Here is a 27,205-nt window from a genome sequence, read left to right on the forward strand (position 1 = left end):
TCAGTGGGTCATGGTGGAGAGTTCTGACAAAAAGTGGTCCACTGGAGAAGGGAATGGCAAACCACTTCAGCATTCTTGCCTTGAGAACCCCATGAACAGTATGAAAAGGCAAAAAGAAAGAATCAAAGAGGAGATATATCTAGAGACAAAGAAAAATGAAAACACCGTGATCCAAAATTTGTGGGAAACAGCAAAAGCAGTTCAAGGGGTAAGTTTATAGTGATACAAGGTTACCTCAGAAAACAAGGAAAATCTCAAATAAACAACCTAATGTCACACCTAAAGCAGCAAGAAAGAAGCAGATTCACAGATACAGAGAGCAAACTAGTGGTTACCAGTGGGGAGAAGGAAGCGGCAGGGGCAGCATAGGGGTAGGGGATTAAGAGTGCAAACTGTTATGTATAAAATAAGCTCAAAGATACATTGTGCAATACAAGGAATACAGCCAATATTTTATAATAATCAGAAATGGAGTATATCTTTAAAACTTGTGACTCACTATATTGTACACCTATAACATATAATATTATATAACTTCAGTAATTTATATATATATAATTCAGTACATTATATAATAACTTCAGTTAAAAAAAAAGAGTAACTTCTTGCTTCTGAGTACATTTAGCCTCTTTACTGTCACTTTCATTTGTCAACATTGATTCTCTTCAGAGACACTATCACTATGCTTCTTATAGAGTTCAACTCTCTTCCTGTATCCACAGCAATAAATTTCCATGATGATTCCTCCACAGCAGGCTTCTGCCCTGGGCCAGGTCTGGGTACCGGGATGAAGACCCGAGAGGCAGCTTTGGGAATGTCAGTCTCAGGGTCCTGGTGGGTGCTGGCGGGGCAAACCTGGGCTGCGTGGCTGATCGCAGAACCATGACAGTGATGAAGGACTCGGGTCTCGCAACCAGAAGCACTGGGTAGGGGGAATTCATCCATCACCCAGCAGAGGCAGAACCCCTTTCCCCCTTCTAATTACACCAATACCAGCCCACTTACAAGCCCTTTATCAGAGCCTTGCACGAACTGGAGCATTTATTGAGGGGCTGTCTGGGACCTGAAACCAAATGGCTGTGTCCTGGTTCCAGGACAGTCCCCATCCAGCATCTCTGGGGCAGGTTCCCAAGCACCACTGGTGCTGCTTGCCTTGGAGGAACTTCAGGGTCCACCCACCCCTCACAGCTCCCTGTCCCGGTTGCCCAGGACACCCCTGTTGGAACCAAGCCTATTCAGAAGTGCAATGTGCCCTCATCCAAAGTCTCATTTTTATCACCCCTCTGGTGCCACCTGTTTCTAGAGGTCCTCACCTCTCACCTGGATTACTGCAGCAGCCTCCTAGCTCATCTCCCGGTTTCTACCCTGACCCACCATCTGGTCTAGTCTCAACACAGCAGCCAAATTGATCCTATCAGGGGTGAGTCAGATCATGACCTGAGACCCACGGGGGCCCCCAATGGACAGTAATTACAGAAGATGCCCTCACAAGGGCCAGTCAGGCTCCACTCCATCTGCCTCTTCACACTCTCATTTCCCATCCAAACCCCAACTCCCCCCAGCCCCACTGGCCCCTGGTTGCTCCTCAGCCACCCCAGGGCTCAGCCTGGCTGTCCTCTCCACCAGAGACAGCCTCCCCAGGTATGATTGAGTTTTGCTCCCTCACCTTCACGTATGTGCTCCATCTTCCCTCCAGCACTGTCTTCCGTCCACGTGGCCCAAGCTTGGCTTGCTCTAGTTCAATTTTTTCCCACAGCACTTACATTTTTAGCACACTCTACAGCCCACAGGTTTGCTGGGTTTACAGTTTTCTCTCTCTCCTCTGCCAGAATGTCAGCTTTGCACCTACAAAGGTTCCATGGTATAGCCCAAGCTCTTGGAATGTAGAATGGCTCAAGAAATATTTGAATGAATAAACGTCTGTGGGCCCTGCCATTGCTTCCCCCAGCCTCAGCTCCTGGCATCCTGGGGACTCTGCCTCTGAACTCCCATCAGAGTACTCACCTCCTCCCTGAAGTCTCCCTGGATTAGACTAAATTTATCACCACCTGACTTCCAACAGTCCCTAAGTGGGAGCCACACATTTGCTTCAGTTCTCAACTTCCTCCCACTTCATTCTTCTCTGCTCTTGAGGAGCAGATAAACGGATGCAAGAGGGTAGATACCAGCACCTGGTTACAAATCCCATGAGCTCTCTCCAGCCCTTGGCTCCTCACCCCCTCCCAGCCCACCTCTCCTAGTTTTCCTCCTTCCTCTCTGGCTGCCCTTTTTTGGGTTCCTCTTCCCCCAAACCCCAGACTCTGTCCTCCCCACACTCTCCCTAGGCGATTGATCTCCAGTGGTTTTGGTACCAAGCCCACTGGTGCTCCCAGTCCATCCAAAGGGCCAGGTCAGACCTCTGCCCTCAACGCCAGACCCACCAGCTGACCATCTCCCCTGCTGTCCTGTGCCACCTCCAATGGCACGTGGCAAAGCCTGGAACTCTTGCAGCCATCTCTCCCCCTTTGTGTCCTATCTCCAAAGGCGGAACTTGATCAGACACTGTCATACAGAGTCTTCCCTTTCCCTCATCCCTGACAGTGGCTGGTCACTGAATCCTGAATGGACTCATCTGGGTCTGCCCACAGCCATTGCTTAGTGCAGGCCACAGATTCCTCCCCATGCGCTGCATTTAGCCTCCTTCCTCTCTGTCCCCAGGCAGGGCTGAGTAAAGGCTGCTTAGGTGGCAGCCCTCCACTCAGACCCTCCAGGGCTCGGCACCTCCAGGAGAGTGGGCCGGAGATTCCCACACACTGTCAGGCTTTGCCATGACCCTACTCCTCTCTCACCACGCCTCCCATAACTTCCAATACTGGGATGGACTGGCTCTGTGTGACTTCCCAACCTTTGCCCCTGCTGTTCCCTCTGCCAAGCACGCCCGGGCCTCGCCTGGAGAATCAGCCACTCCCCTCAGCTCAGCCAGGGCCCCCTGCAAGACATCTGCTCTAGGACAGACCCTCTCCTCTCAGGGGACTAACCCCCTTTAGACTCCACTGAACCTACAACTCCTGTGTGTTCTGCCTCCCCTGGCTGTCCATAGGCATCCCAAAATCCACATGAGATAAGGCAGAACCCTGACTGTGCTCCACTGACTCTTCCCTGGGTTCACCCTCTCTTACCCACTGCATCCTCCTTAGTCTGTGACCTCAGTGGAGAGCTCTCCATATATTTGTTGAATGAGTAAATGTATGTGAATGATTTACTGCTCTTTAAATATATAAATTAGGTATCCTTATGAAAGGAGACCACTCGCTTGAACATGGATGAGCTCTCTTGGGTGCTAAAGAGAGGTGTGGACTGGGACCCACTGGGGTCTGACCAGGGTCAAGGTCACCTGTGGCAATCATGATGGAAGGAGGGGACAGCCTGTAGCAGATGCTGTTCGTGCCCTTCCTGGGCTTGCTGACTGGGCTTGCAACTGCCAGGGCTGCAGCTCTGCTTGACGAAACGGACCCCACCTCCGTCCAGCCCCGAATAAGACATGGTCCCAAGTGCTCCCTGGTAAGTGGCAGACTCTTAAAACAAATGTCAGTCCCTCCCTCTCCCCCACCCCTTGTCCTGGACAGTTTCTCTTCTGTCTGTCTCACTTAGTCACACATGCATTCATATATTCAAACACTCTGTGTGCACTTTTCCACGTTAAGCTCTGAGCTGTCTCGGGACAAAGGTAATCAACAGTCCCTGACCTCAGGGACTAGATCAGAAACCTAACAGGTCAGGCTGGCTGCTTTGACCAAGATGCATGTGGGACATCCTTGATGAAATCCGTAATGACATTAAACAGCTAACTCTGACAGGGGGATCACCCTGTGCTGGCGGTGTTCTAAACACCGTCACCTTCAAGCTCATGTGCCCCTCTCAACAGCCCAGAGGAAAACGGGATCCACACAGAGTCACAGAGTGTCAGAAACAGCCCTCCATCCCAGCTCAACAGGTGGGGCCCTTTTTACCAGGATCAAACCCCGCTTCCCAAGCAGGGTTCCCTTCCATTATCAGAGTCACGTCCTCCCTGCCTTGTGTCAGGCAGTGGGCAGACCCTATCCACGCCCTCTGAATTCCCTCACAATAACACTGAGGGAGGAGGCTTCATCCTCACTGGGAGATGAGGAAACTGAGGTTCAGAGCGCCCTAGAACACCCAGGGTTATGGGAAATGTCTGAAACAGCAAATCCATAGAGACAGGAAGTAGATTACTGGTTGCCAAGGCCTGGGGGAGAGAGGGTGTACGGGGAGGTATAGGATTTCTTTTTGGGGTGATAAAAATGTTCTGGGACTAGACAGTAGTGATGGTTACACAACACTGTAAATAGACTAAAAACCTTATGCTTTAGAAAACCATCATATACTTTAAAATGGTTAAAACGGTGAATCTGGAGCCCCCAGAAAGCGCATGTTGACCTGGATGTGCGCTCTTGCCGAGATGTGTGTTTTCCTATTTTCATCTCAGGGTTGAGTCTAGACTTCTCACAAGATTCTGAATTCTGGAGGGTAGGAGCCAGTTTGGCCCCAATTCTGGGGTCATCACAGTGCCTGAAGCAGTACTGAGAGGTCACTCATAGGCAAGTTTCATTGGCCTTTTGGCCCCAATTCCATCGTACCTCACTTCTCTTTTTCAGCACAAATCCCTTCCTGCTTCAGGGCTCTGGTTACAGCCGAGGGTCTCAGCCTCAATTCATGCAAGAACGACCTCCTTTGAGGGTGGGCCCAGACATCAGTCATTTCCCAGGGGATACTGACATGTAGCGGGGCTCAGGCATCCAGCCAGAGGCAGGCAAGGCCGTGCACAGTTCATCTCTGCAGCCCCAGGACCTATCTCTTGGCAAACGTTTGTTCAATAAACCAATGAACATAGTTTTTTTGTTTATTTGTTTTTCCGCTGTGAGGCTTGCGGGATCTCGGTTCCTCCACCAGAGACTAAAACGATGTCCTTGGCAGTGAAACCTCGGGGTCCTCACCACTGGACCACCAGGGAATTCCCTAAATATAGGTTTGTTGAGTAAATTAACATGAATCTGTAATCTTTTATTTGCTGGATACAAGCAAATACATGAAAGACAATTCCATGCACCAAATGGGAAAAATAAAATTCAGCACTTACAAAAATGAAATCAATAAAACAGATAACTAATAAGAACCTATTGTATAGCACAGGGAACTCTACTCAATGCTCCTGGTGACAAAGAAGGGATATACGTACACATATAGCAGATTTGCTTTGCTCTACAGAAGAAACTAACATGACATGGTACAACAACTGGACTCCGATAAACACAAACTCTAAAAACCACTTTTAAAAAAGAGCAGGAAATGATGAACGATATTATGGATATCAGACGCTCAATTTTAGGCACAAAAAGTCACATTTCAGTGGTACTAATGGTAAAGAATCTGCCTGCCAAGGCGGGAGACACAAGAACTCCGGAAGTGATCCCTGAATTGGGAAGATCCCCTAAAGGAGGAAACTGTAACCCACTCCAGTATTCTTGCTGGGTATTCCCCTCTGTCACTCCATGGACAGAGGAGCCAGGTGGGCTACAGTTCATGGTGTTGCAAAGAGTCAGAAATGCCTGAGCACACACTTGATGATCAGTGTTGAGGGAAACACAGGGCAGGGCGAGTCCTCTTTATGGATGTGGGAGCTGAGACCTGTTTGGATAAGAGGTTTGACAAGAGTCTGTTTCCTGGGAGTGTGAATGCAGCAGGTTCTGGGGTAGGCCCACATACTATTCATGTTCCCACAAGCACCTTCGGAGGACCACATCCTGATTCCCCTTTTGCCGATGAGGAAACAGAATCTCAGGTTAGTGAGTGCCAGAGCTGGACCCGGCTTCCTGGTCCTTCTACTATTGGACCAGGCAACTGGCACAAAGATTGCAGGACAGATAACCTGCTTTCGGCAAATGATGAACATCCAACATCCCAAGGTCTGCATCAATGGCGACAGTGAAGACCAGCTTGGCACCAACATAGACGGTGAAACAAGAAACAATCCAAGTGACACGGCCTGCGTTTGATGCCTGGAGTCCCTCATCACACGCCCAGCTTTCCTGGCACCACCTGAGTCTGCTTCATTACCCCACAGCTGAGGCCACAAACGTCCGAGAGCAGCCTGTGAGTGATGTCCTGAGGCTCATTCACTCCACAGAACCTAACAGCATCCTTGCTTCTCCTCCCCCTACAACCACAGCCATCACCTTGCCTCCAACATCATCTTAAATCAGACTAGGGCTTGACCACCTCTCCCCTCCCCGACCTGGGCCACCTCACTGGCTCCCCTACCACCACCTGGACTGAAGTGACAGTCCCCTTACTGGGAGCCCGTCTGTAAAGTATAAATGAGGCCAGGCCACAGCCCTGCTCAAAACCCTCTAGAAGCTTCTGCTCACACTTAAGATAAAACCCCAAGCCCTTCCCTGGCCTCCCAGGCCCTCCCTCTGGGCCTCGCCTCCTCCTGTGTTGCTTTGCCCAGCAGCCAGCAGCCACGCTGGTCTTTCACACACTCTGAGCACACGAGGAACTCGCACTGCTGTTCCCTCTGCTGAGAACTCTCTTCCCCCAGGTCTTCCTCGCCCATGACTTCCCTCCAAATGGCTCTCAGCTGAAGCGTCATCTCCTGTCCCCAGACCACGCAATCTAAGTGACCACCCTGTCAGTGGCTCAGATAGTAAAGAATTTGCCTGCCCTACGGGAAACCTGGGTTTGATCCCTGGGTTGGAAAGATTCCTTGGAGAAGGAAGCGGCAACCCACTCCAGTATTCTTACCTGAAGAATCCCATGGACAGAGAAGTCTGGCAGGCTAACATCCATGGGGTCACAAAGAGTCAGACATGACTGAGCCACTAACACTTTCACCCCTTATCAGGTCTTATGATTTTAATTACCTTTATAGCCCAGGTCACCTTCTATTTTTCTGGTTTATTTTCTGTCCCAGCCCCCCTGCCCTGCCTGTGCATACGCAGAGTGACCCTTCCGTCTTGTTCATCATTGTATTCCCCAAACCTTGCACAGTGCGTGGCATATAGAAGAATGTAAAAATCTTTGCAAAAGAAGCAAATAGTAGCTACTGAGGACCTGTGATGTGCCAGGCACGTGCTAAGGAGCTGGAGCTCTAAGTGGACACAGCAGACACATGGCAGTGACCTATATTTAGCAAAAGACCCAGGCATCAATCAAGTAACTGACTAGATATTTTAAGAGTAGGATGGTTGCTATAAAGGAAAATGAAAAAAGTTCAAAGAGTGTGTGCATCTATGTGCATGGTTTTAAAATGTACACAAATTCTCTGACATTCCTCTACCAAGAGGTAAAATAGAATTCCCTCTGCCTAGAAGGTGAGCAACCTTGGTCACTTGATTCCGAGGAGCAGAAAGCAGCAGAAATGATGCTGCATGATCTCAGTTACATCCTCAGGCGGGTTCAGCTTCCACCTGCTTCTTACGCTTAGACCCTAGCTGCCATGCTGAGAGGAAGCCCAGGCCATACGGGGGCATCATGGAGGTGTTCTGGTGAACAAGACCAGCTATGGACCCACCCAACAGCCAGCACCAATCACCAGATACCAGCAAGGAAGCCTTCCAGATGGCTCCAGCCCCAGCCAAATGATTACAGTCACGGGAAAAACCCCAGGCGAGACCCTCCTGGTGAAGCCTGTCACCCTTCCTCTGTGATTGTTAGAGGAAAGGATAGGACATTTGTGTTTTCTTTAACCGCTAACTTTTGGGGAGACTGACTCTATAGCCATAGAGAACCAGAACAGGGGATGGTGTGACCTCTGTGGAAGTCAGGGAAGGTTTTCCTGGAGAATATTTGAGCTCAGATCTGCCCAAGCTGAGGTTAACTACTTTGAGGGGAAGCCTGGCCGACATGAGAACTAGCGTATACTCCTACAAAGGCATTGTTCAGTCACTAAGCCATGTCTGACTCTTAACGACCCCGTGGACTGCAACACTCCAGGCTCCTCTGTCCTTCACTATCTCCCAGAGTCTGCTCAAATTCATGTCCATTGAGTCAGTGATGCTATCTAACCATCTCATCCTCTGTTGCCCCCTTCTTTTTTTTGCCTTCAGTTTTTCCAAGTATCAGGGTCTTTTCCAACGTGTCATCTCTTCACATCAGGGGCCCAAAGTATGGAGCTTCAGCATGAGTCCTTCTGATGAATATTGAGGATTGATTTCCTTCAGGATTAACTGGTTTGAGCTTCTTGCAAATGAGTACGTGAGGATTAAATGAGACGAGTAGCACAGAGCTTCCACCTCAAAATGGGAGGGCTGAGTACTGGTTCTTCCTAGTGTGCTGGGTGAGTAATAAAATCATTCTAGAACTTCCACAGTTCCATTTGTTTCCCTCTTTTAAAACACGGCCCTCGGCACATAGTAGGGGAACCAAGTGACCCCATTCCTATCTCCACCACTGCTGTGCAATCTTGAGGGAGTCAACCTCTTTTCTGGTTTCTCTCTCTCTCTCTCTCTTTTTAATGTGGGCTATCTTTGAAGTCTTTATTGAATTAGCTAAAATATTGTTTCTGTTCTATGTTTTGGTTTCTTGGCCACGAGGCATGCAGGATCTTACCTTTCTGACCGTGGGGTGAACCCACATCCCCTGCACTGGAAGGCAAAGTCTTAACCACTGGACCACCAGGGAAGTCCCTGGTTTTTCTAAAAATAAAATACATACCAAAAACCAAATCCATCTCAGTACTTTGAGCTCCTTAAAGACAGGTTCTATGGGAATGCAGGCTCACGCCTCTGTGCTGCCATAGCTATTTTTGGCCCCATCAGCCTCAGAAGCAGGTCTCGTGGAGGGGGTGTGCGTGCTCTTCCTCGAGGGCTGGTACACATCTCCTTCCTTGGCCGCAGCATCTGAGTCACACACGGGGACGAGTGGGCCATTGCTGACATTTACAAAGCCAGCCGGGTCCTGAGCCCTGGTGGCTGCCGTAGGCTTTTCAGTCGGGCCCTCGAGCATGTGTGTTCCTTTGCTTTGCCAGAGTTTACCCCTTGTCCACGCCTTGCAGAAATACCTCCACCCAGGGGCTCTGGGGCTGACGCTGGGGATCACAAGCCTGGTGATGGCTGCCCCTAATGGGGCATGAGTGGTACTCTGGATGAACCTTTTCTGTTGAATACCTAGGGGTGTCTACACCTCCTTAAGGCACCATTTCCTCCCCGAGTGTCTAAACAGATACTCCTTTCTCTGTTTAAAAATGGTGCCAGAACCATTTTTAAACAACTCCCAACTTGTAGGTCAGTGACCTAGTATTTATTATTACTAAATAGATATCATTTATTATTAGTTATCATTAATATTACTTATGAACTGCCATTGATTGAGTGTTAACTTGGGTTCCAGGTTCTGTGCTGTGTGAACTTTATACCATCAAATTCTCACAAGTGCCCATATGCAGTGGGTATTGTCATTCGCCTCATTTTACAGATATGTGGAAATTGAAGCTCCAAGCAATTAAGGCTGTGTTGCCCAAACCACTTAGCTCATGAACAAGACTGGACCCCAGATCTAGACGGCAGGACAGTCAGGCTGAGCCACTGTGCTGTAACACCACTTTTAAGCATGTCATCTTTGCTAAGTACAGGCTGTATAATTTCCAGTCTTCACTGCAATGCTTCCTCAGGTAAGTATCACTGGCTCCATTTTACAGATGAGGGAACTGAGGCTGAGAAGGATAAGACATGCCCAGTGTCACAGAGCTAAGAGTGGAAGAGCTGCATCTGACTCCAAAGTCTCTTGATTTGATTGCCATCCTCTAGGATGCTGGTTCTCAAAGGGTGCACCCTGGCTGGGGTAGGGTTCGAGGGTGGTGGGGAGTGGAATCAGTTTTACCTGACAATGTTTTAGAAATGCAAAATCCTTGGTCCCACCCCCCAAACCTACTGAATCAGGAATCCTGGCGATGGACTCTGGCAACCAAGATTAAACAAGCCCTCCAGGGGATTCTGACCGTACTCTGCTTTAGAGAAATGCTGGTCTAGTGCCTCACACAGTTTGCAAATTTTACAGTGCAAAGCGCTGTGGGCAGAGCTTGGAAAACAAAGCGCAGAAAGTGGAGATGCTGTTCAAGAATCTTCCGCATCAAAGAACACTTTCCAGGATCCTTCTCAACCATCAGGCAAGACAGGGCAGGGCTGTCTCCACAGACATCCAAGGTTGCTGGGAGTGGCAGCTGAGCTGGGAGCCCACAGGGAAACATGGGCCAAGCTGCCCCTATGATCAGCAAGTTCTAGTATGAAAGTGGGATGGGGAGAGCAGTGCTCTTGAAAGTTTCACAGTGGAACAAAAACAAGCACAGCAAAAACAACAAGAAATAAACTGAAAAACCATGTTGCCTTTGCTAGAAGAAGGGTGGCCCAGTAATAGATGACCCACCATCCTGGCTTGCCCAGGATGACTAAAGAGTTTCTGGGTGAGAAAAGGAGTATTTCCTGCCATGTCAGTAAACAAGGATGTCACAGTCATTAGCGACTGCAGCCTCCAAAGTGAGTTCCTAAGCCTTAAGGGCACTCAGGAAAGAGAAGAATACCTGAGATCTAGAAGCCATCAAGATTGCAGCCACTCCCTACAGTGAGCCCCAAGGGAGCTCAGGATGTGAAAAATATGGGATTCGGGCCCAGGACAGCTGAGATGCATATGAAAGGAATGATTGCAGACAGCCCAGACTCTTGCATCTTCCCATACAGAGAAAAGCACTAAATTTCTTAACTTGGGATATCTGGCTTTCTTTAAGTAACAATAATCTTTTGATGTTCAGACTACCTTTCCATTGTTGCAAAACTTCTATATAACCATCGCTTCCTTGGAACAGTTCTCCCAGGGTCACCTGCGACGCTGTCTCCCAGACTTGAAGTCCTAAAAATTCTCATCTAATAAAACATAACTCTCAACTTTTGCTGCTGCTGCTGCTGCTAAGTCGCTTCAATCGTGTCCGACTCTGTGCGACCCCATAGACGGCAGCCCACAAGGCTCCCCGTCCCTGGGATTCTCCAGGCAAGAACACTGGAGTGGGTTGCCATTTCCTTCTCCAGTGCATGAAAGTGAAAAGTGAAAGGGAAGTCGCTCAGTCGTGTCTGACTCTTCATGACCCCATGGACTGCAGCCTACCAGGCTCCTCCATCCATGGGATTTTCCAAGCAAGAGTACTGGAGTGGGTTGCCATTGCCTTCTCCATCTCAACTTTTAGCTTGTGACTATTTTTTAAGTTGACACTGGGATGTGGAGCTTCCAGGGCTAAAGCCAGGAGAGTCCCAGCCAACCGAAGACATTCTGCTTGCCCTGAGCAGCAGGGCAGCAGCAGGTGCTATTTGGATGAAAGGGGAGACATGCCTGGCCACAGGGACAATGCCCCACAATTCTGGCAAATATTTCTGATCCATCCTTTGCAGAGGTTTCCTTTGTGTGCTCTTTCTCCTTCTACCCCAGACACACACCCTGAAGCCCACACTCCTGAAGAAGGACATTCTACAGCAGGGCACCTCCTGTGTGATCCTGATGCTCCTAACTCAGAGCCTCTGCTTCAGCCACTCTAAGGACTGTCTGGCCTCCTCTGCTCCTGCCTATCCAAGGTCTACCTGGGAATTCTCCCATGTCATCCTGGATCCTCCTTTCCTGCCTTTTTCAGAATTAAATATCCTTCCCCAAAGCCCTGTTTCCTTTCCCAAGTCTAACACTCCGAGGTAGCTCTTCATCAGAATGATTTTCATGAAACAGTTAGCAGCAATGGATACTAGTGCAGTGTCCACTGACATGAATCCTCCAGTCAATCCCATTGGTAGGTGATCTTACACCTTAAACTCAAACTTAAGTTTACCAGCCCTTTCTGAACAGTCCTACACCTTTGGTAGGAATGTACATTGGTGCAGCTACTATGGAGAACAGGGAGATGCCTTTAAAAACTAAAAATAGAGCTCCCATATGATCTGGCAATCCCACTCCTAGGTATATATCTGGAGGAAATCATAACTCAAAAAGATACATGCACCCCGGTGTTCATTGCAGCATTGTTTACAATAGCCAAATACGGAAGCAACCTAGCTGTTCTACCACAGATGAATGGATAAAGATGTGTTTTACACACACACACACACACACACATATATATATATTACTCAGTCATAAAAAAAGAATGAAATAATGTCATTTGCCCCAACATGGATGGACCTAGAGATTATCATACTAAGTAAGCCAGACAGAGAAATATAAATGATACTGCTTATGTGTGGAACCTTAAAAGGTGATGCAAAACTCATTCACAAAACAAACAGACTCAAAGACTTAGAAAACCAACTTACATTACCAAAGGAGAAAGGTGGGTGGGGGGAGGGATAAATTAGGAGGTTAGTATTAACATACACATTCTACCATATATAAAATACAAAATCAACAAGGACCTACTGTATAGCACAGAAAACTCTACTCAATACTCTGTAATAACCTATATGGGAAAAGAATCTGAGAAGAGATCGATGTTTGTATATGTGTAACTGAATCTCTGTGTTGTACACCTGAAACTAACACAACACTGTTAATCAACTGTACACCAATATAAAATTCAAAAAATCTTACCAGCCCTCTTAAAATCGTGCAGAGGAAGTGGCAGTGCTAGCACACCAACCCAGGCTCAGGGCCTCGGCCTCTTAAGCTGTGTTCTCAGTTTTTTTTCATTACTCAGGCCATGCGGGTGAGGACGAGTCCCCTTGGGCCTCCAGTGCACTCAACACATGACTGGATGCAGAGCAGACACTCAACAAACATTCAGCAGGTAAATCAGAAGCCCTTGTGAGTGGCTGGGATGCAGGCACCTCTGATGACCAAAGGATCAAAGCTCTGCATCCTGGGAAACTCTTCAGTCCTGGCCAAACTGGGATGGTGGGTCACCTATTGCTGGAGCCAGCCAGATGCTCGGAGCCAGTGTATCCAGAAAGATGGCAGGAAGGATCCTCCCATGGACATCCTCTGCAGAAGATGGGCTGCTGGGCCATGAGCTCCCTGCGGGCAGAAGCTGCCCCTCTCTTGCTCACCATTTATGTCCTAGCCCCTGGCATGTATCAGTACCTGGGGAGCTCTGTGCACACCTGCTGAACGACCACACAGGCTTCACAGCATGAAGTCCTGTTCCCCCTGGGGGAGGCTAATTCCCCAAGGATTACAGAATGAGCGTTAGTTGTGCATGTGGCATAGGTCTGTCTGACATTACTGGGCTGTACTCAAGGGTGAGCTTCTGGACTGAGCTCAGTGAGGACCAAGAGAGTATATAAAACACATTCTCCATCACTGGTCTAATCTACCAGGCATACCAAGGCTATGGTGTTACATCCACTCTCCTCCTGCCCAGCATCTAAATCATCATCCTTAGGTTACAACCCCTCTACCTGGATTTTCCTTTGAGAAGCCACCATCCCCTTAACCCCTATCGGTATACTTCAACTGTCCAGGGTGGTCACATGGCCCAGGCCCAGCCAATCAGCACATTCCATCTCACAGGCTACCATGATTGGTCCAAGGGTGGACATGTGACTCAAGCTGGTCCAATGAAAGTCAGCCTCGGGGTGACTTTCACCTTAGGTGAATGATTGAGAAAGAGAAGCTCTCAGAGTGAAGAGATGACTAACTGTAAGGCTGATGGAATCCTGGAAACTGGAGCCACAGGGACTGGACCAGCTTGAGAGAAAAGGAGACCCAGGAGAAATCAGAAGAGAGAGACGGAGACAGAAACCCAGTTCATCATATAAGACCTGTTGCTGGAATATTCTAACACATGAGCCAAAAACCAAACATCTCTCTCTAGCTTTCACATCACTCACGCCACTTCAAGATGGGTTTCTGCCACTCCTAACTGAAAAAGTTGCATCACAGAATCAAACAACTCCTGCTGTCCTCTCACCCAGAAGTGTCCTCAGGCCCCAAGCTTACATGAGGCGTCTGGCACTTGTACTTGGCATCCTGCCCACTTCTCTACAGCCCCCCGCCTGGCTTCAGGCCTTCGTAGGTGATCTGGGGCCTGGAGTATCTCAAGGGTCCCCACTTGACCCCAGTCAGGCAGCTGACCCCAATCCACCCGCTATGTTGTCAGGAAAGTTGACTTTCTGAAGCAGACGGCATGTCACTTCTTTGCTTAATACCTCCATGGGTTCGTGGCTACCCAGAGCAGGGTTTCCTAAAGGAGGAAGTGAATGTCCCTGTAGGTAAGTGAGCTGGTCTTAGACAGCACATAGAGCCGGCACCCAGACACATGGTAATAGAACAAGAAACTTAAGCTCCTTTTGATTCTCTTGCAAACCTTCTGATTTCTTTCTAGAGAACATCTGTGCATGGGGCACGTGTGGCCCTGACAGGTCTCTCCAACCTACTGCGCTCCCTTTTTAGCAGAAAGAGAGAAGGCCTCAAGCTCAGACCCTTCCATGACAGGCCGGAACGTTAAAACGCTGGTTTGTGTCCATCGCCTTTGTTTTTACAGTCACCTTCTATTTATGTAAGTGATTCCGGTTTTGCACTGAGAATAGTTACAGAAAGTTTCCTTTGGAGACTAATTTGTATAAACACAAAAGTGAGTCTGTTTAAAGTAAAAAAAAAAAAAAAGAAATAAGGCAAACCACAGGAGGCATTTGGATACGGTGAATGTTTGGCAAACAATGGTGAAAAGGATGAAATGTAACCTACTCAGCCAGGCACACAAGGCCCTTCACTGTCCACCCCTTGACGTTCCTTCAAACCCTCGGAGGGGCTTGGGCCTCCTGAGACGACTTGCAGAGTCATATTGCTCTTGCCGTTCCTCCTGCCCAGATGCCCTTTCCCCATAACCTCCTCATGGACCTGGAACAATTCCACTTACTATGAAGACCCAAGTCAGTGTCACTGTTTCCTGTGGTTGGAGTTTGGTCCAACTACACCAGGATTTTCAGTGGACCTAGAGAGCAATTTCTGTGCCCCCTCAGGTGACTTTGTGTGGGTTCCTTGAGGCCAAGAGATCCCAGAAACCAGAATGGCCTTTCAGGTCTGTGTCTGGCACTAGAGGCTCAGTTAGCACAAGATGAACTGAACAGACTCTAACTGGGGGATGCGAATCCATCAGGTACCAACATGCCTGGAGGCAGCGCAGACCTGGAGTCTGAATAGTGGAGGGAGAAGGAATTCTAAGGCAGGGAAGGGAGTGAGGGGCAGGGGCCTGAGGCCGGGCCCCACAGCTTTCCTTCAGGAGAGAGGAGAAAGGTGAGCATCTTGGGATAGTGGGATCCTGCATGGTACCGCAGCAGAGGGCCTGGTAGGCTGAGGCTCTTGACTCTAACGTGCATCTGAATCCCCTCAGAACTTGTCAGGATGCCAACTCCGCAGCCCCACCCCAAAGGCTCTGACTCGGTGGGTTACAGTGAGCCTGTAAAGCTCCACTTTAAAACGAATGCTTCAGGTGATGTTGAGGGCCACTCTCTGAAAAGCACTGAGCCACAAGTGTCAGGGAAGACTGGACACAGATAGGGACCCTAGGGCTTCCCTGGCGGCTCAGAATCTGCCTCTAATTCGAGAGACATGGGTTCGATCCCTGGGGAAGGGAATGGCAACCCACTCTAGGATTCTTGCCTGGAGAATTCCATGGACAGAGGAGCCTGGCGGGCTGTAGTCCATGGGTCACAAAGAGTTGGATACAACTGAGATACGAGCACTTTCACTTTTTTGGGGGTGGGGAGAACCTATAGACAAAATGCAGAAATATGCATGAACTGCCAAAGGTCCCCCAGCACACTGCATCCCGGCCTGGACACTGAGAGCCTGGAAACAGGGCTTACCAGAGAACAAACCTCGTCAAGGTTATTTCAAATATGCCCCAAATAACTCAACAGAGATATGTTTAATGAGGTGGATCCACGCATGAGCTCACGCATTCTATAGGCCGCAACTTGGGTGATCCAATCAAAATACAGAATCTCTTGTTAGAGACCTTATCAACTGGCAATTGTAGACATGGAACTTAACCCCTGCCGGTCAGGACTGAGGCTCTTTCTGGCTAAAGAAGCCCTCCTTTGTTTACAATCAAATTGTTCAGAGATGAAATCCAGGCAAACAAGTAGGGGTTGCGGTGGAGGGGGGAGGTTAGCAGAATAGACTGCAAATAGCTGGGAGGTATCTGTGTAACTTTGTTCCCAGAGCCTCCACTTGGGTTCTATACTAATTGCTGTCTTACACGTGAATGAAAATCAGAAAACGCAACCGTGCTCACGGGAGGGGGATTTCAGGCCAGCGTCCGTGGCTGACCCCTCTTCAGGGTCTGGCCTTCGGAACAATCCAGGCAGAGTCACTCATCAAATGGAGATTGACTTTTATCTGATTACCCGATGGAGAAACATCCTTCTCCATCTCACAGGAGCACGCTGTGGGAAAGGCGTTTTGCAGACTGCAGGGAAAAGTTGGGCCTTGGCTTCCCTCCTGCTCGGCCAGTGGAAAATTACAAAGAAAGCAGGGCTGTCCTCTGCTCTCCTCAGGGGTTCTTCCTGGGCCCCGGAAAACACAGAGAGAAACCGGAAACACGGAGCGAGCCTGTGCTTACCTGGGGCGGAGAGGAGCCTGGGAGGTGGCGGGGGCGGGGGTGGTGGTGGCAGCGGGGGCGGGGGCCGGCACTGGCAGACGTGTTGACAGCTGTCGGTCACCTTGGAGCAGGACTTCTGGGGCTCACCGTGCGTCACCTGCAGAAATGGGCACAGGTGCCCAAGAGAAGCCAATGAGGCAACTGGGAGCCCAGATGCTCCCTCCCCACCACTCCCCGCAACACACCTCACCACCCCCGGCCTCGGCAGGAAGGACAGAAGTTGGGTTGGCTCAAAGGAAACCACTTTATGGGAGGCTGGCCTGGGAGGACTGGAGAGCAAGGTTTCATTTCTAGCCCTGCCAGGAACCAGCCATGGGACCGGGGCAATAGGTTTGGGTACCCGTGAGAGGCAAACGAGTGCTCTAAGGTGAACTAGAATCTACCTATCAAACAAATGAAACTGAGGCCCAGGTAGGAGAAGTGGCCGCCTGAGGCTCTCATACCCAGACCAGAACACTGATTCCACCTCCTCAGTAACCTGACCCACTGCCTGCTTCTCCAGTCTTCCTCAAGCCCTGGCCTCCTCTCTGGCCACAGCTCTTGATGGCCTTCCTGTGTCCACTCTGGGCCAAGGTCCCCTCATCTTGAAGGAGGCCTCTTACCCAGCCAGGCCTCTTCTTTGGTGGCTGTGTGACTAAGGGGACCGGAGCAACATCCCCAGTGTTATCCACGAGGCCCCCGACTGGTCTTGTGGGAAACACACCTGATCAAACTGCCTGCACTCAGCCCCCACCAGCCCTGAATGCCTGTCCACAGCTCAGGGGATCCCGTGGCCACAGGGCCCTGAGCGGGAGGGCAGCCCTCCCGTCATGCTCTGGCCCTCTGCTCTGCTCTCAAAGCCCTCTTTCCGGTCCTTGGCTCCTGACTGTGCTCCCGCCTTTTGCACTGGCTGCTCCAATGGCCTGGAATTTTCTCCCACACCTTTCCCCCTGCTTTACCTCTTATTCAGCTCAGCTATCACCTCCTCAGGGAAGCATCTCTGACCGCCCTGGCCATTACAAGCCCTCCTGGTACTGGATTTCACTCTACGGGACAGAAATCCACATTGGAGTGTTTACCCAGTTCATTCTCCTGTATACTGGACTCTAAGGTCTCTGGGGTCAGGGGTCAGGCCTTTTTCCTCTCGCCATCATATCACCTAAGCAAATGCCTGAAATTCACCAGAATCCACACCTCTTGAATTCTGGGTTGGTGTTCTTTCGACTTCAGCCCCAGTCTCCCCGTACATAAGCTACAAAGGGGAGCAAAAGTGGGTGGGTGTTCACCTAGGGGATGCCAGCCCTGCTTGCTCGTTAGACTCTCCAGGCATCTTGAAAAGATACTCATGCCTGAGCCTCTCTCATGCCAGTCAAATCAGAATTTCTGCAGGTGGAGCTGGGCATGCGAATTTTGTTGAAGCATCCTGGGTTAAACTTCCAATGCGTAGCCAGTGAGAGAATGGCTGGTTTAGACCCACTCCCAGCATCCCTCATGGCAGACAGCCATACATCTTTGAGCCTAGCATTTTCTGACTGTCCTGGAGAATAACTGATTTAAAGACATGAAGGAAGGGGTTGGTGGTCACCTGCTACCTCAGGGAGGGCCACAGTTCATTTCTCTGGCTGTCATCTCCCATGAGTAGAAACCCACGACCTCAGTTTCTCTGCAACCGGCCAGGGTAGGCCTGCCTTTGAAGGCCAGTGTAGACCTGTCTTTGGAGGCCAGGGTAGGCCTGCCTTTGAAGGCCAGTGTAGACCCTCTGCTGCACGTGTCCCAGCTGGCAGAGACAGCCAGCAGGGCTTGGCTGCTCCCTTGACACATGGCAGAAGTGAAGAAGATGGGTAATGGCACCAGGAGGTGGACTGATTTACAGCCCTGACTGAATATCTACAAGGCCACGAAGCTCCTGCTCACCACCTTTTAGTGTTTTAAAGGACCACTGACTGCATTTCAAACCCTGGAAGGCCATCTTATCTTGCAAGAACATATCCTCAGATGGTGAGCCTTTTCTCGGTTGTCTTATGGAGATGATGAGCTCCTTAGACGTCACAGCCAAACCACTGGCTTCTCCCCCAGAGCAGTGGTCAGCCCTCTCATCACCCATCACGGAGACTGTTCTCTGGATTCCGACCTTCCAAGACCCTGGGGCCTGCTTGGAAGCTCCCTTCTCCCAACCGCTGGCCTCTGAGATCGCTTCTACACTGAACTCCACCAAGTGTGTGAACATCAAGCAATGCCGTTGCCAAAGCAATCACTTCTGCATTCTCCAAGGTGCAGTTCACATGAGAAGGTTCACGATGAGCACGTTTGTTTAACCTGGCCCAACCCAGTGACCTATTTTTGTGAGAGGCTACGAGGGCACAGATGGATCAGAGGGCTTCATGTGATGAAATTACAAGCAGAGACCGAGTTTCGAGGTGGAAGGGGGCGGGGAAGGAAAGTCACACCCTACATCTTAAACATCTGGTCTCTGGTATCATGGTCCCACTGAAAAGGGAGTGAGCACAACTGCCTAACCAACAATAAGCACACACTAATATTGCCACCACCCTACTACCCAGCCTGGGTGGGCTATCCTCCCGGAGGCAGGGGCCCACTTGGGTCCCTCACTGGTTTGGACCAGTACAAGCCTGTGGCTGCTGAACCTCCCTTGACCGACAGCTGGTAACACAGGCCCTGCATCCACATCTGTACATCCTTCAGGCCCAGCTCTTACACGGTCTTCCCGGGCAAGCCATCCTGAAGCCCACAGCCCCCAAAATTAGACCCAGCTACCCAGTGCTGCCCCTTCACTTCATAAACCTCTTCTCTGGGGCACTTTCCCCCTGTTACGTAATGTCTGTCTTTGCACCACCCCCCCCAACCAGACACACACACACTAAGTTGTGAGCATCTTGGAACAGAAAGGCAGGTGGGTCTGTGCTTTATGAGTCCTGATGGAACATGATTTCCTGAGCCCTACTGTGTGTCAGTCATGGGACACATGCGCTGATTGCACAACGAGACTAATCGCGAGATGGAGCTGGTATCATCCATGCCTATAGGACGACAGGCTGGGCGAGGCTAAGTGATGGACCAGAGCTGCACCGGGCCCGACACTCAGCTGGTGACCAGTGCAAACGTGTGCTGTGGAAGGTCTGCCCGGCAGTGGAGAAACATGGAACCTACCCTGGACCCCAGCTCCAGGACCACTAGTTCCGCGGATTGGCAGTGTTTTGTTTAGACCAGTAAAGAGGAATCCTCAATACCACACGCTTGTCTCAATCCCTGGCCTGGTTGGGTTACATCCTGGGAAGTCTCACAGGAGAGTAAACTTGCCCCTGAAGTCACCTGCTCTTAGCTGGACTTGACCAAGAAGGAGCAGAGGCCCAGAGAAGGACAATGACCCACCTTTCCTGTGGCCGCTTTTTATTCCAGTTTTACCATCACCTGCCTTCCTTTCCCCGCTCTGCAGTGTTCTCCTGAGGCCAGAATCCTGAGGTCCAGAGAGGCCCCGAGAGGTCCCGCAGTCACCTGCATTTGGTCCCCGGCACAGTGGTCTGGGGAACACGGGGCTCGTGGCAGCCAGTTCCCACACCTGGCCTCCTCAGGAGTCCCTGAATCCATCCACTTCTCATTCCACAGCCACAGCCCTAAACCAAGGCACCACCACGTCTTCACAGCTCCCTCGCCTCTCTCCAGGGCTGCCTGGCAAACTATAGGACACCCTGTAAAGTTTTAGGTAAATAATAAACACTTTTAAGTATAAATATGTTCCAAAGATTGTATGGAGTGTACCTGTGTTCAAGAATAATCCATTGTCTATCTGAAAATTTAACTGGACAGTCTATATTCTTTTTAAAGATTTTTTGATGTGGACCTTTTTTAAAGCCTGTATTGAACTTGTTACAATATCGCCTTTCTTTCACGTGTTGATTTTTTGGCCACCAGGCATGTAGGATCTTAACTCTCTGATCAAGAACTAAAACCACACCCCCTGCATTGGAAGGCAAAGTCTTAACCACTGGTTCACAACAGAAGTCCCCAGCTTGTATTTTTATTTGCTAAATCTGGCAACCTGACTCTCATCACCCCTTGCCTCAATCCTTCCCTGAATCCTAATCTTCTGTTGAAGCTGGTTGGAGATTTCTAAAATGCTAATTTAAGACTGTGTCATCTCTTTCTGAGAAAAACTTTCCCTGGCCCCCAGAGTCTTCAGGATCAAGCCCAAACTGTAAGACACGACGTTAGTGGCTTACAACAGAGGTCTCACCTGGGGAACCCCTCCCCAGGGTTCTTCCAGTGCCCTGCCCTCTCCTCCCACCGGGGGGCTGTTCCCTCCAGTCTGGACACTTCACTCAACTCACAGTTGCATCCTGACTCCTGACTTCTTGTTCCTGTCTCGGCTAAAGCACTGTACCTACATTTTCTCTGGATCTTCTACCAGCTCCCATCTCTAAGCTATTTGCTCCTACCAAGCGTACTTGCCTACCATGACTTGTTTAACAATCTCTCCAGTGCTAGACTGTCAGTGCCATGAAGGCAGGGAGCAGTACATTTCCCTTGCCCTTAACACGGGGCCTGGCAAAGAGTAGGTGCCGGATAAATGCAGCTGACTAAATAAGTGAAGCTGTAATGACTGTCCACAGGGGCAGGGGCTTGGCAATTGCTTGGGTCCGGGATGGTTCCTTGTTGTCGCTCAGAGACCCACAGGCCCGTATCTGAGCCTGACTCTCTGACGACTGCTTTCGGAGGGCGCCCACAAAGATGATGGCTCCTGACATCTTTTATCGAGACAGGCCAGCACCACAGTAACTTGACGAGACACACTCCTGTCACACCTAATAAATTCGCCAGCCTGTCATCCTCTTCACTTGCAGAAAAAAAAGACTCATCTGGAAGTGAACTTAGAAGAACCCTAAATAACAGAAGCTCAGAATCTCAATTCCAGACACATGAAGGAAAAAAGAGAGAAAAGGCTTAACAGTGCCCCCACCATCCTTGCGGCTATTTAATGTCATCTGACTTTAATGATTAAGTTTCTTTTCATCCAGGAAGCAGCCAGAGGCTCCGGGGCTGATCTCAAGGTTGGAATCTGGTGCTTGGAGGGGCCACACAGAGCTCTGCTTCATCAACCATCCTGTTAATTACAGGACTTGGTTGTGCTGGCTCACACTGCCAGATGTTTACAACTCCTCCAGCAAAAAGCTCATAAAAGCATAGACAGATATTTTTCTATTCAAGAAACTCCTGTGACGTCACACATGATAATCTCTCCACTTAAAGGGAAACACATGGCTTTGTGCACTTCAACTTTTCTCCCCTCTCTTCTCCTGAATTCAGTTCTGTTGCTCAAAAACCAGATTGATTCATTCCAAAGCCCCCTTTCCCCTTGGCTTCTCAGCCCTTATCATTTGTAGATTATTTTTCCAGCGCCTCCAGCCAAGATTTTATTGTCTACTTGTCTGGAGGGTTTCTTTCTAATTTATTTTCACAAAAATTGATTTATATTGAGTAAGGACATCTGAAACACACACACACACACATTTGCTGGTGGAAGTACTGCCTGGCTGAAGGACACTGCTTACAAAAGGAGCTACTTTACAGTATTATTTCTCTTGGTGGGGGGTGTGTGGGGAGGTGGCAGGTCTCCAGTCTCTATCCTGCTAGCTCCCACAGCAAAATTCCAGTTCTTGGAGATTAACAATGTCACCATGTTGCTCTCCATACTAGCTGGAAAAGTCTCCCAGAAGAGGGCAAACTAAACAAATGAATATAAAAAGGAAGTGAGCTGAACATCTGAGGTTCAGCTAAAAGTTGAATGAGAAGAACTGGTCCCAAACCGCCCAAATGTTTAGAAGTGACAAAATTCTGAATCCCGAGAAGGCACAGCTGAGTTTAATAGCTGCCGTTTCACACATTAAACAAAGCTGTCAATTCCTAAAGGAAAACAATTGTGAGTGAGACAGACGCAAGCCAGAGAAGAGAGCAGAGGATGCGGCTAGTACTGGCGAAGGGGGAGTGTATACATCCCCTTTCCCCTCTCAAGCAGACACACTTTCTCAAGCTCTCCACCTAGATAGCTGGTTCCAGCATTATGGGCCCTGGTTATCTCCCAGTGGTCACTAGGGCTGCCATCACCAAGTTCATTCTCAGCGGGGCCCTGTCGCTTGGGACAGCTCATGAAACTTGGTGGCCTGGCAAGCAGTGTTGCCCCATCCCTTCTTCTCTGAACTGTCACCTCCTACTCAGGGCAACTATCTTGAATAGTCCCCAGCCCCCCAAATGCCACCAGGAGAACATGAAGCTGCAAATATCCCAGAGTGGGCATTTCAGTGTCTGAAATGGTAAAAATGTCCTCCAGACCCTGCGGAACCTCTAACAATTCAAAAGTGTTGCTGGGACTATGTAGCGATCAACAAGAGTACCTGGCTAGCCAGACAGATGAGCGATGTTACTATTCGTGACTTCCTAACATCAATAATTGCAGAAACAATGTCCATTCAGTGTTTAGTATGGTTGAGGCACCGAGCTAAACGATCCCTATCTCATCAGGTACTTATAATTGCACAGTGGGGAAGTAGAAACTAAGGTCCAGAGAGGTTAAGCACACTGCCTAAAGTTTCCCAGCTGGTAAGAGGCAGAGCTGGAGCTCAAAATTCACCGTGTGTATGTGCTAAGTCGATTTGGTCGTGTCCAACTCTTTGCAACCCCAAGGACCGCAGCCTGCCAGGCTCCTCTGTCCATGGGATTCTCCAGGCAACAATACTGGAGGGGGTTGCCAAGCCCGCCTCCAGGGGACCTTCCCAACCCAGGGAGCTGGCAACAAATTTCACCTCTTCACCATTCCAATGGACCACTGACTGTGTGTTCTGGGACCATCCCATCTACCCATCTCTCTGACCCTAACACAGGTCACTGGAGTTAGTGGCTCATTTGGTCTCTGTCCAGGAGGCATGGTGGGCCCAGGGTGAGGATACCATCCTCCGGCAATCCTTAGAGATGGACAACACCTTCCTACATTCCCCCATCAATAGCCACTTTGCAAAATCTGCCCCCCATCCTCAGCTCCACTGTCTGCAAGAAGCACAGTCGCTTCTGTGTTGAAGTCCAGTTTAAGAAGGCTAGGAAATCAAGAAGGTATATTCTTGGGATCATTTTTTCTAAGTTTGCCAAAGCTCTCAGGTTTATTTCTCTGCATTTCTGCAATGCAATATTATCATCCAGAAGGCATTCCCTGTGACCTGTTTGTTCCAAGGCGCTGTCCTGCGGGCCTCACTCAGCAGGCCAGGACTGAAGTCTCCTTCAGGAGTTTCTTATCTTTGCACGGCCAGAGTACCGGGAGCCGGAGCATCTTTTCTTTCCCTAAACTCTTCCCAGGACCAATCGGACGGGCAACTGCAGAAAGCCAGGGTCGTGGGAGTGAAGGGACAACCACCCGCTACCCCGTCCTGCCCAGGAAGTCGTCCTGGGCGCGCAGCCCGCGCCGCCGCTCACCTGCACGAAGCCCCAGAGCGGGTGGAGCGCGCAGTGCAGCAGCAGTGACGGCCAGCAGCAACCTCGGCGCAGCACCAGATCCCGGAGGAGCATCTCGGCCCGCGGCTCCCGCTCCCGGGGCGAACTGTCAGAGGAGCAAAGCTCGAGTCAGCCGGGCTCCACGGGCACCATCATGGTGGCGCACCCGCACCCGCAGCAGTCCGAACGCAGTGGGCACTCCCCTCACCCTGGAGCACCCTCGTGACCCAAGCCTGGCCCTTCACTCCAGCTTGCACCCTCGCCGACCCCTGGTGCACACTCACGGAGGCCGGCATTCCGGAACTCACACTCCGTCGTGGCGCACACCCCCCAAATCCTGCGTGCGTACCTTGGCCCCAGGCACACCTCCAGAAACAGCCAAGTGCTCTTCCCGAACCCCGTGCACCTCCCCAGAAACAGTCGTGCACAACTCTCTCCCACTGTGAGCACACTTCAAACCCGGCGGGCGCCGCTCACCCTGTGGTGCACACCCACAGAATCTGCCGCTCACACCCACCGACTCCTGCCCGCACACTCGCTGACCCCCGCATGTACGGCACCGTGAAATCACACGCCGCGGGCACCCTGTCTGCCCCTCCAGCCCTCACTGCGCACACTGCAACAGAGGCACCTCGGTGCGCTCCCCGCTAGACCTCGCGCGCTCCGCCGAGCCCCGGCCTCCCGCCTCAGGGCGGGAGCTTCCCCCGCTTCTCCATCTCCGCCCGCACCCCTCCAGTGCCTCACGCCACCTTGCCTGGCGGCGGCCCCCACCGATCCTCGGCGCGGGGAAGAGAGGTCCTCGCTCGCTGCCCCCGCCCGAGGCAGAATCTGATCGCTAGCCGCCGGACGGCCCCCATTTAAAGCCAGCCGCCTCCCCAGTCCCCCGCCCTCTAGGCGGGGCCTCGGTCCTCACCCTGGCGACTGCGCGGGCGCCGAGGGGCTTCACATGCCGTGGAGGAACGCCGGGCACTGGAGCAAAAGTTTGCGCGCGGCTTGGGCCTCCCGGGCGGCTGAGCCCGGGGCCCGGGCCGGGCGCGCTCGCACGGGGCGCAGGGCGCGGTGGCTCCGGGCTGCGCTTGGCCGCGCGCGGGCCGGGAGGGGCGGCACCCCGCGCCTAGGAACTGGGCGGGCTGCCGAGGCGGAGGCGGAGGGCGGGGAAAGTCTCCTCCAAGCCTCCGGGAGCCGGCGGCGCGTGCCCTCCCCGGGTCCCCGCCCTTCGCGGTGGCGCCGCGCGGCTGCCCGGGGCGCGGGGGTGCCCGGGCTCTGACCGCCCCTCAAGCCGGCCCGCGAGAAGCAGCGGCTAGAGGCCCTGGCCTGGAGCGCCCGCTCGGGCCGCAAGGCAGCGGGCGGAGGCGAAATAAATAACGCACGAAAAAGGAAAACAGACGTGAGCAGAGCCAGAGCTCGCCCGCCTCCCGCCTGGTGCTGCGCGCCCGCCCGCGCTCTCCGCCGCCAGCGCCGCTGCAGTGATTCCTCGTCTCCATCTAGCGAGGCTATTGTGTATTGGGCGCTTAATAATTTATTTATCCACCCGCGAGGAAGAGGACTCCCAGCTCCCGAGGGGACTTGCTCCTTGCCTGCTGTCCTCTTCCCCTCCCGCCCCCCTTACAAGTTTCTTCGAGGCGGCGAGAAGGGGGTAAGGACTGACTTGCGGAGACCCCTTCTTTTGCGCTCGATCCTTGCGGACTCCCTCCCCTCCCCCGCCCCATTCCGAAGGAGGCGAAAATGCCCGGGAAGCCCGGGCTGGAGGTGCAGGCCGCCCCTCCCGGGGCCAAGTGCTGTGTTCTCCCTTCTGTGGTCCCAGGCCTGGACACCGCTCCGGCCACTACATATTGAAAGGAGTTGCCGACGGCCCCTGGGGAGGGTCTCTCCACCCTCCACCACTGCTTTTCTCAAACTCCTATTTGAGAAGAGATTGTCAACAAGTCGGTGGCGAAGTAGCCCGTTATATCTCTGAAACAAGCTGCCCCGGCCCCCGCCCCCCACCCCCGCGGTCCGCACCGCAGATACGCATGGCCTCTGCTCATGGGGTGGAAGCACTTGACAAGGGCTTTGATTGACTGAGTGGCCTTCCAGAGCACCCCACTCCGTCCTCCCGCAAGGCATGGACAATCCTATTTTTAGGTGGGGTCAGGACAGTGAGCGGAGAGCCTGACATCATAGCTCATTCATCGAAGGAACACTTACTTAGTTTCTTTCCCCCATCTCTCCAGGTACCCTTGTCACCGCATATAAATACACACTCTTTGAGTATCAGCTGCTCTGCAAACCAGCTTTCAGGCAAATTTCTTAGCGACCTCGTCTGTGCTGAGTGCTGACCCCAGGCACTTCTCCACACACTCTCTGTAGAGACAGACACATCTGAGCCAGTGAGATGCTTGGACCCAAGGGAGAATGAGGCCCTGGCCCTTCCCTCTAACAGCTTGGGGTCTGATCTAGGAGACATCTAAATCCCTGGTGGCTCAGAGGTAAAGAATCTGCCTGCCAATGCAGGAAATGCAGGTGCGATCCCTGGGTCAGAAGATCTCCTGGAGAAGGAAATAGCAACCCACTCCAGTATTCTTGCCTGGAGAATCCCAGGGACAGAGGAGCCTGGTGGGCTGCCATCTATGGGGTCGCACAGAGACGGACACTACTGAAGTGACTTAGCAGCAGCAGCAGCAGCAGCAGCCAGTATACTTGCTTGGAAAACCCCATGGACAGAGGAACCTGTAGGGACTACAGTTCATGGGATCGCAAAGAGTCAGACATGACTGAGACTGAGCACACACTAGGAGACAGATAAAACCAGGCAGTCCACTGTCCACAGCCATGCCACTGTCCACTAACATTCTGGTGTCAGCTATAATGTGACAAAACCACTGTAAGTGGAGGACAGAGCAATGAAAACTGGAGGGAGGGTCAGAAAAGCCTAGCAAGACTGGGTAACCTGCCAGGAGTTGGGGAATATTACAAGCATTGGGAACCCCTTGGGCAGAGATGTGGAGATACTTGTTCATTGGTTCATTCATTCCATATATAGTCTCTGGGAATACCTACTAAGGATCAGATAGACCATTCTATACTGGGTATACGACAGTGGACAAACCAGCTGTTGTTGCCTTTAAG

General features: G+C 51.2%; 1 protein-coding gene across 4 annotated transcripts in view; it reads right to left on the reverse strand.

The window, feature by feature from the left end:
* The window catches only part of PRIMA1 (proline rich membrane anchor 1), a 69,748-nt gene extending 44,568 nt beyond the window's left edge, over positions 1-25,180 (reverse strand). The window contains exons 1-3 of one of the 4 annotated variants that reach the window (XR_009732166.1): positions 25,011-25,133; positions 24,080-24,203; positions 16,586-16,721 (exon numbers count right to left, since the gene is read on the reverse strand). Coding sequence is in view for 2 of the 4 variants with exons in the window: in XM_061395162.1 (XP_061251146.1) it covers positions 16,586-16,721; positions 24,080-24,172 (229 nt within the window). In the remaining 2 variants the exon portion in view is untranslated. Of the gene's footprint in view, positions 1-16,585; positions 16,722-24,079; positions 24,204-24,846; positions 24,950-25,010 lie in introns of those variants that run through there. The other 3 variants (XR_009732167.1, XM_061395162.1, XM_061395163.1) reach the window with 3 other exon arrangements.
* Between the last annotated feature and the right edge of the window lie 2,025 nt (positions 25,181-27,205).

This window comes from Bos javanicus, chromosome 21 (genome assembly GCF_032452875.1).
Source record: "Bos javanicus breed banteng chromosome 21, ARS-OSU_banteng_1.0, whole genome shotgun sequence".
In the NCBI taxonomy this organism is placed as follows: Eukaryota; Metazoa; Chordata; class Mammalia; order Artiodactyla; family Bovidae; genus Bos; species Bos javanicus.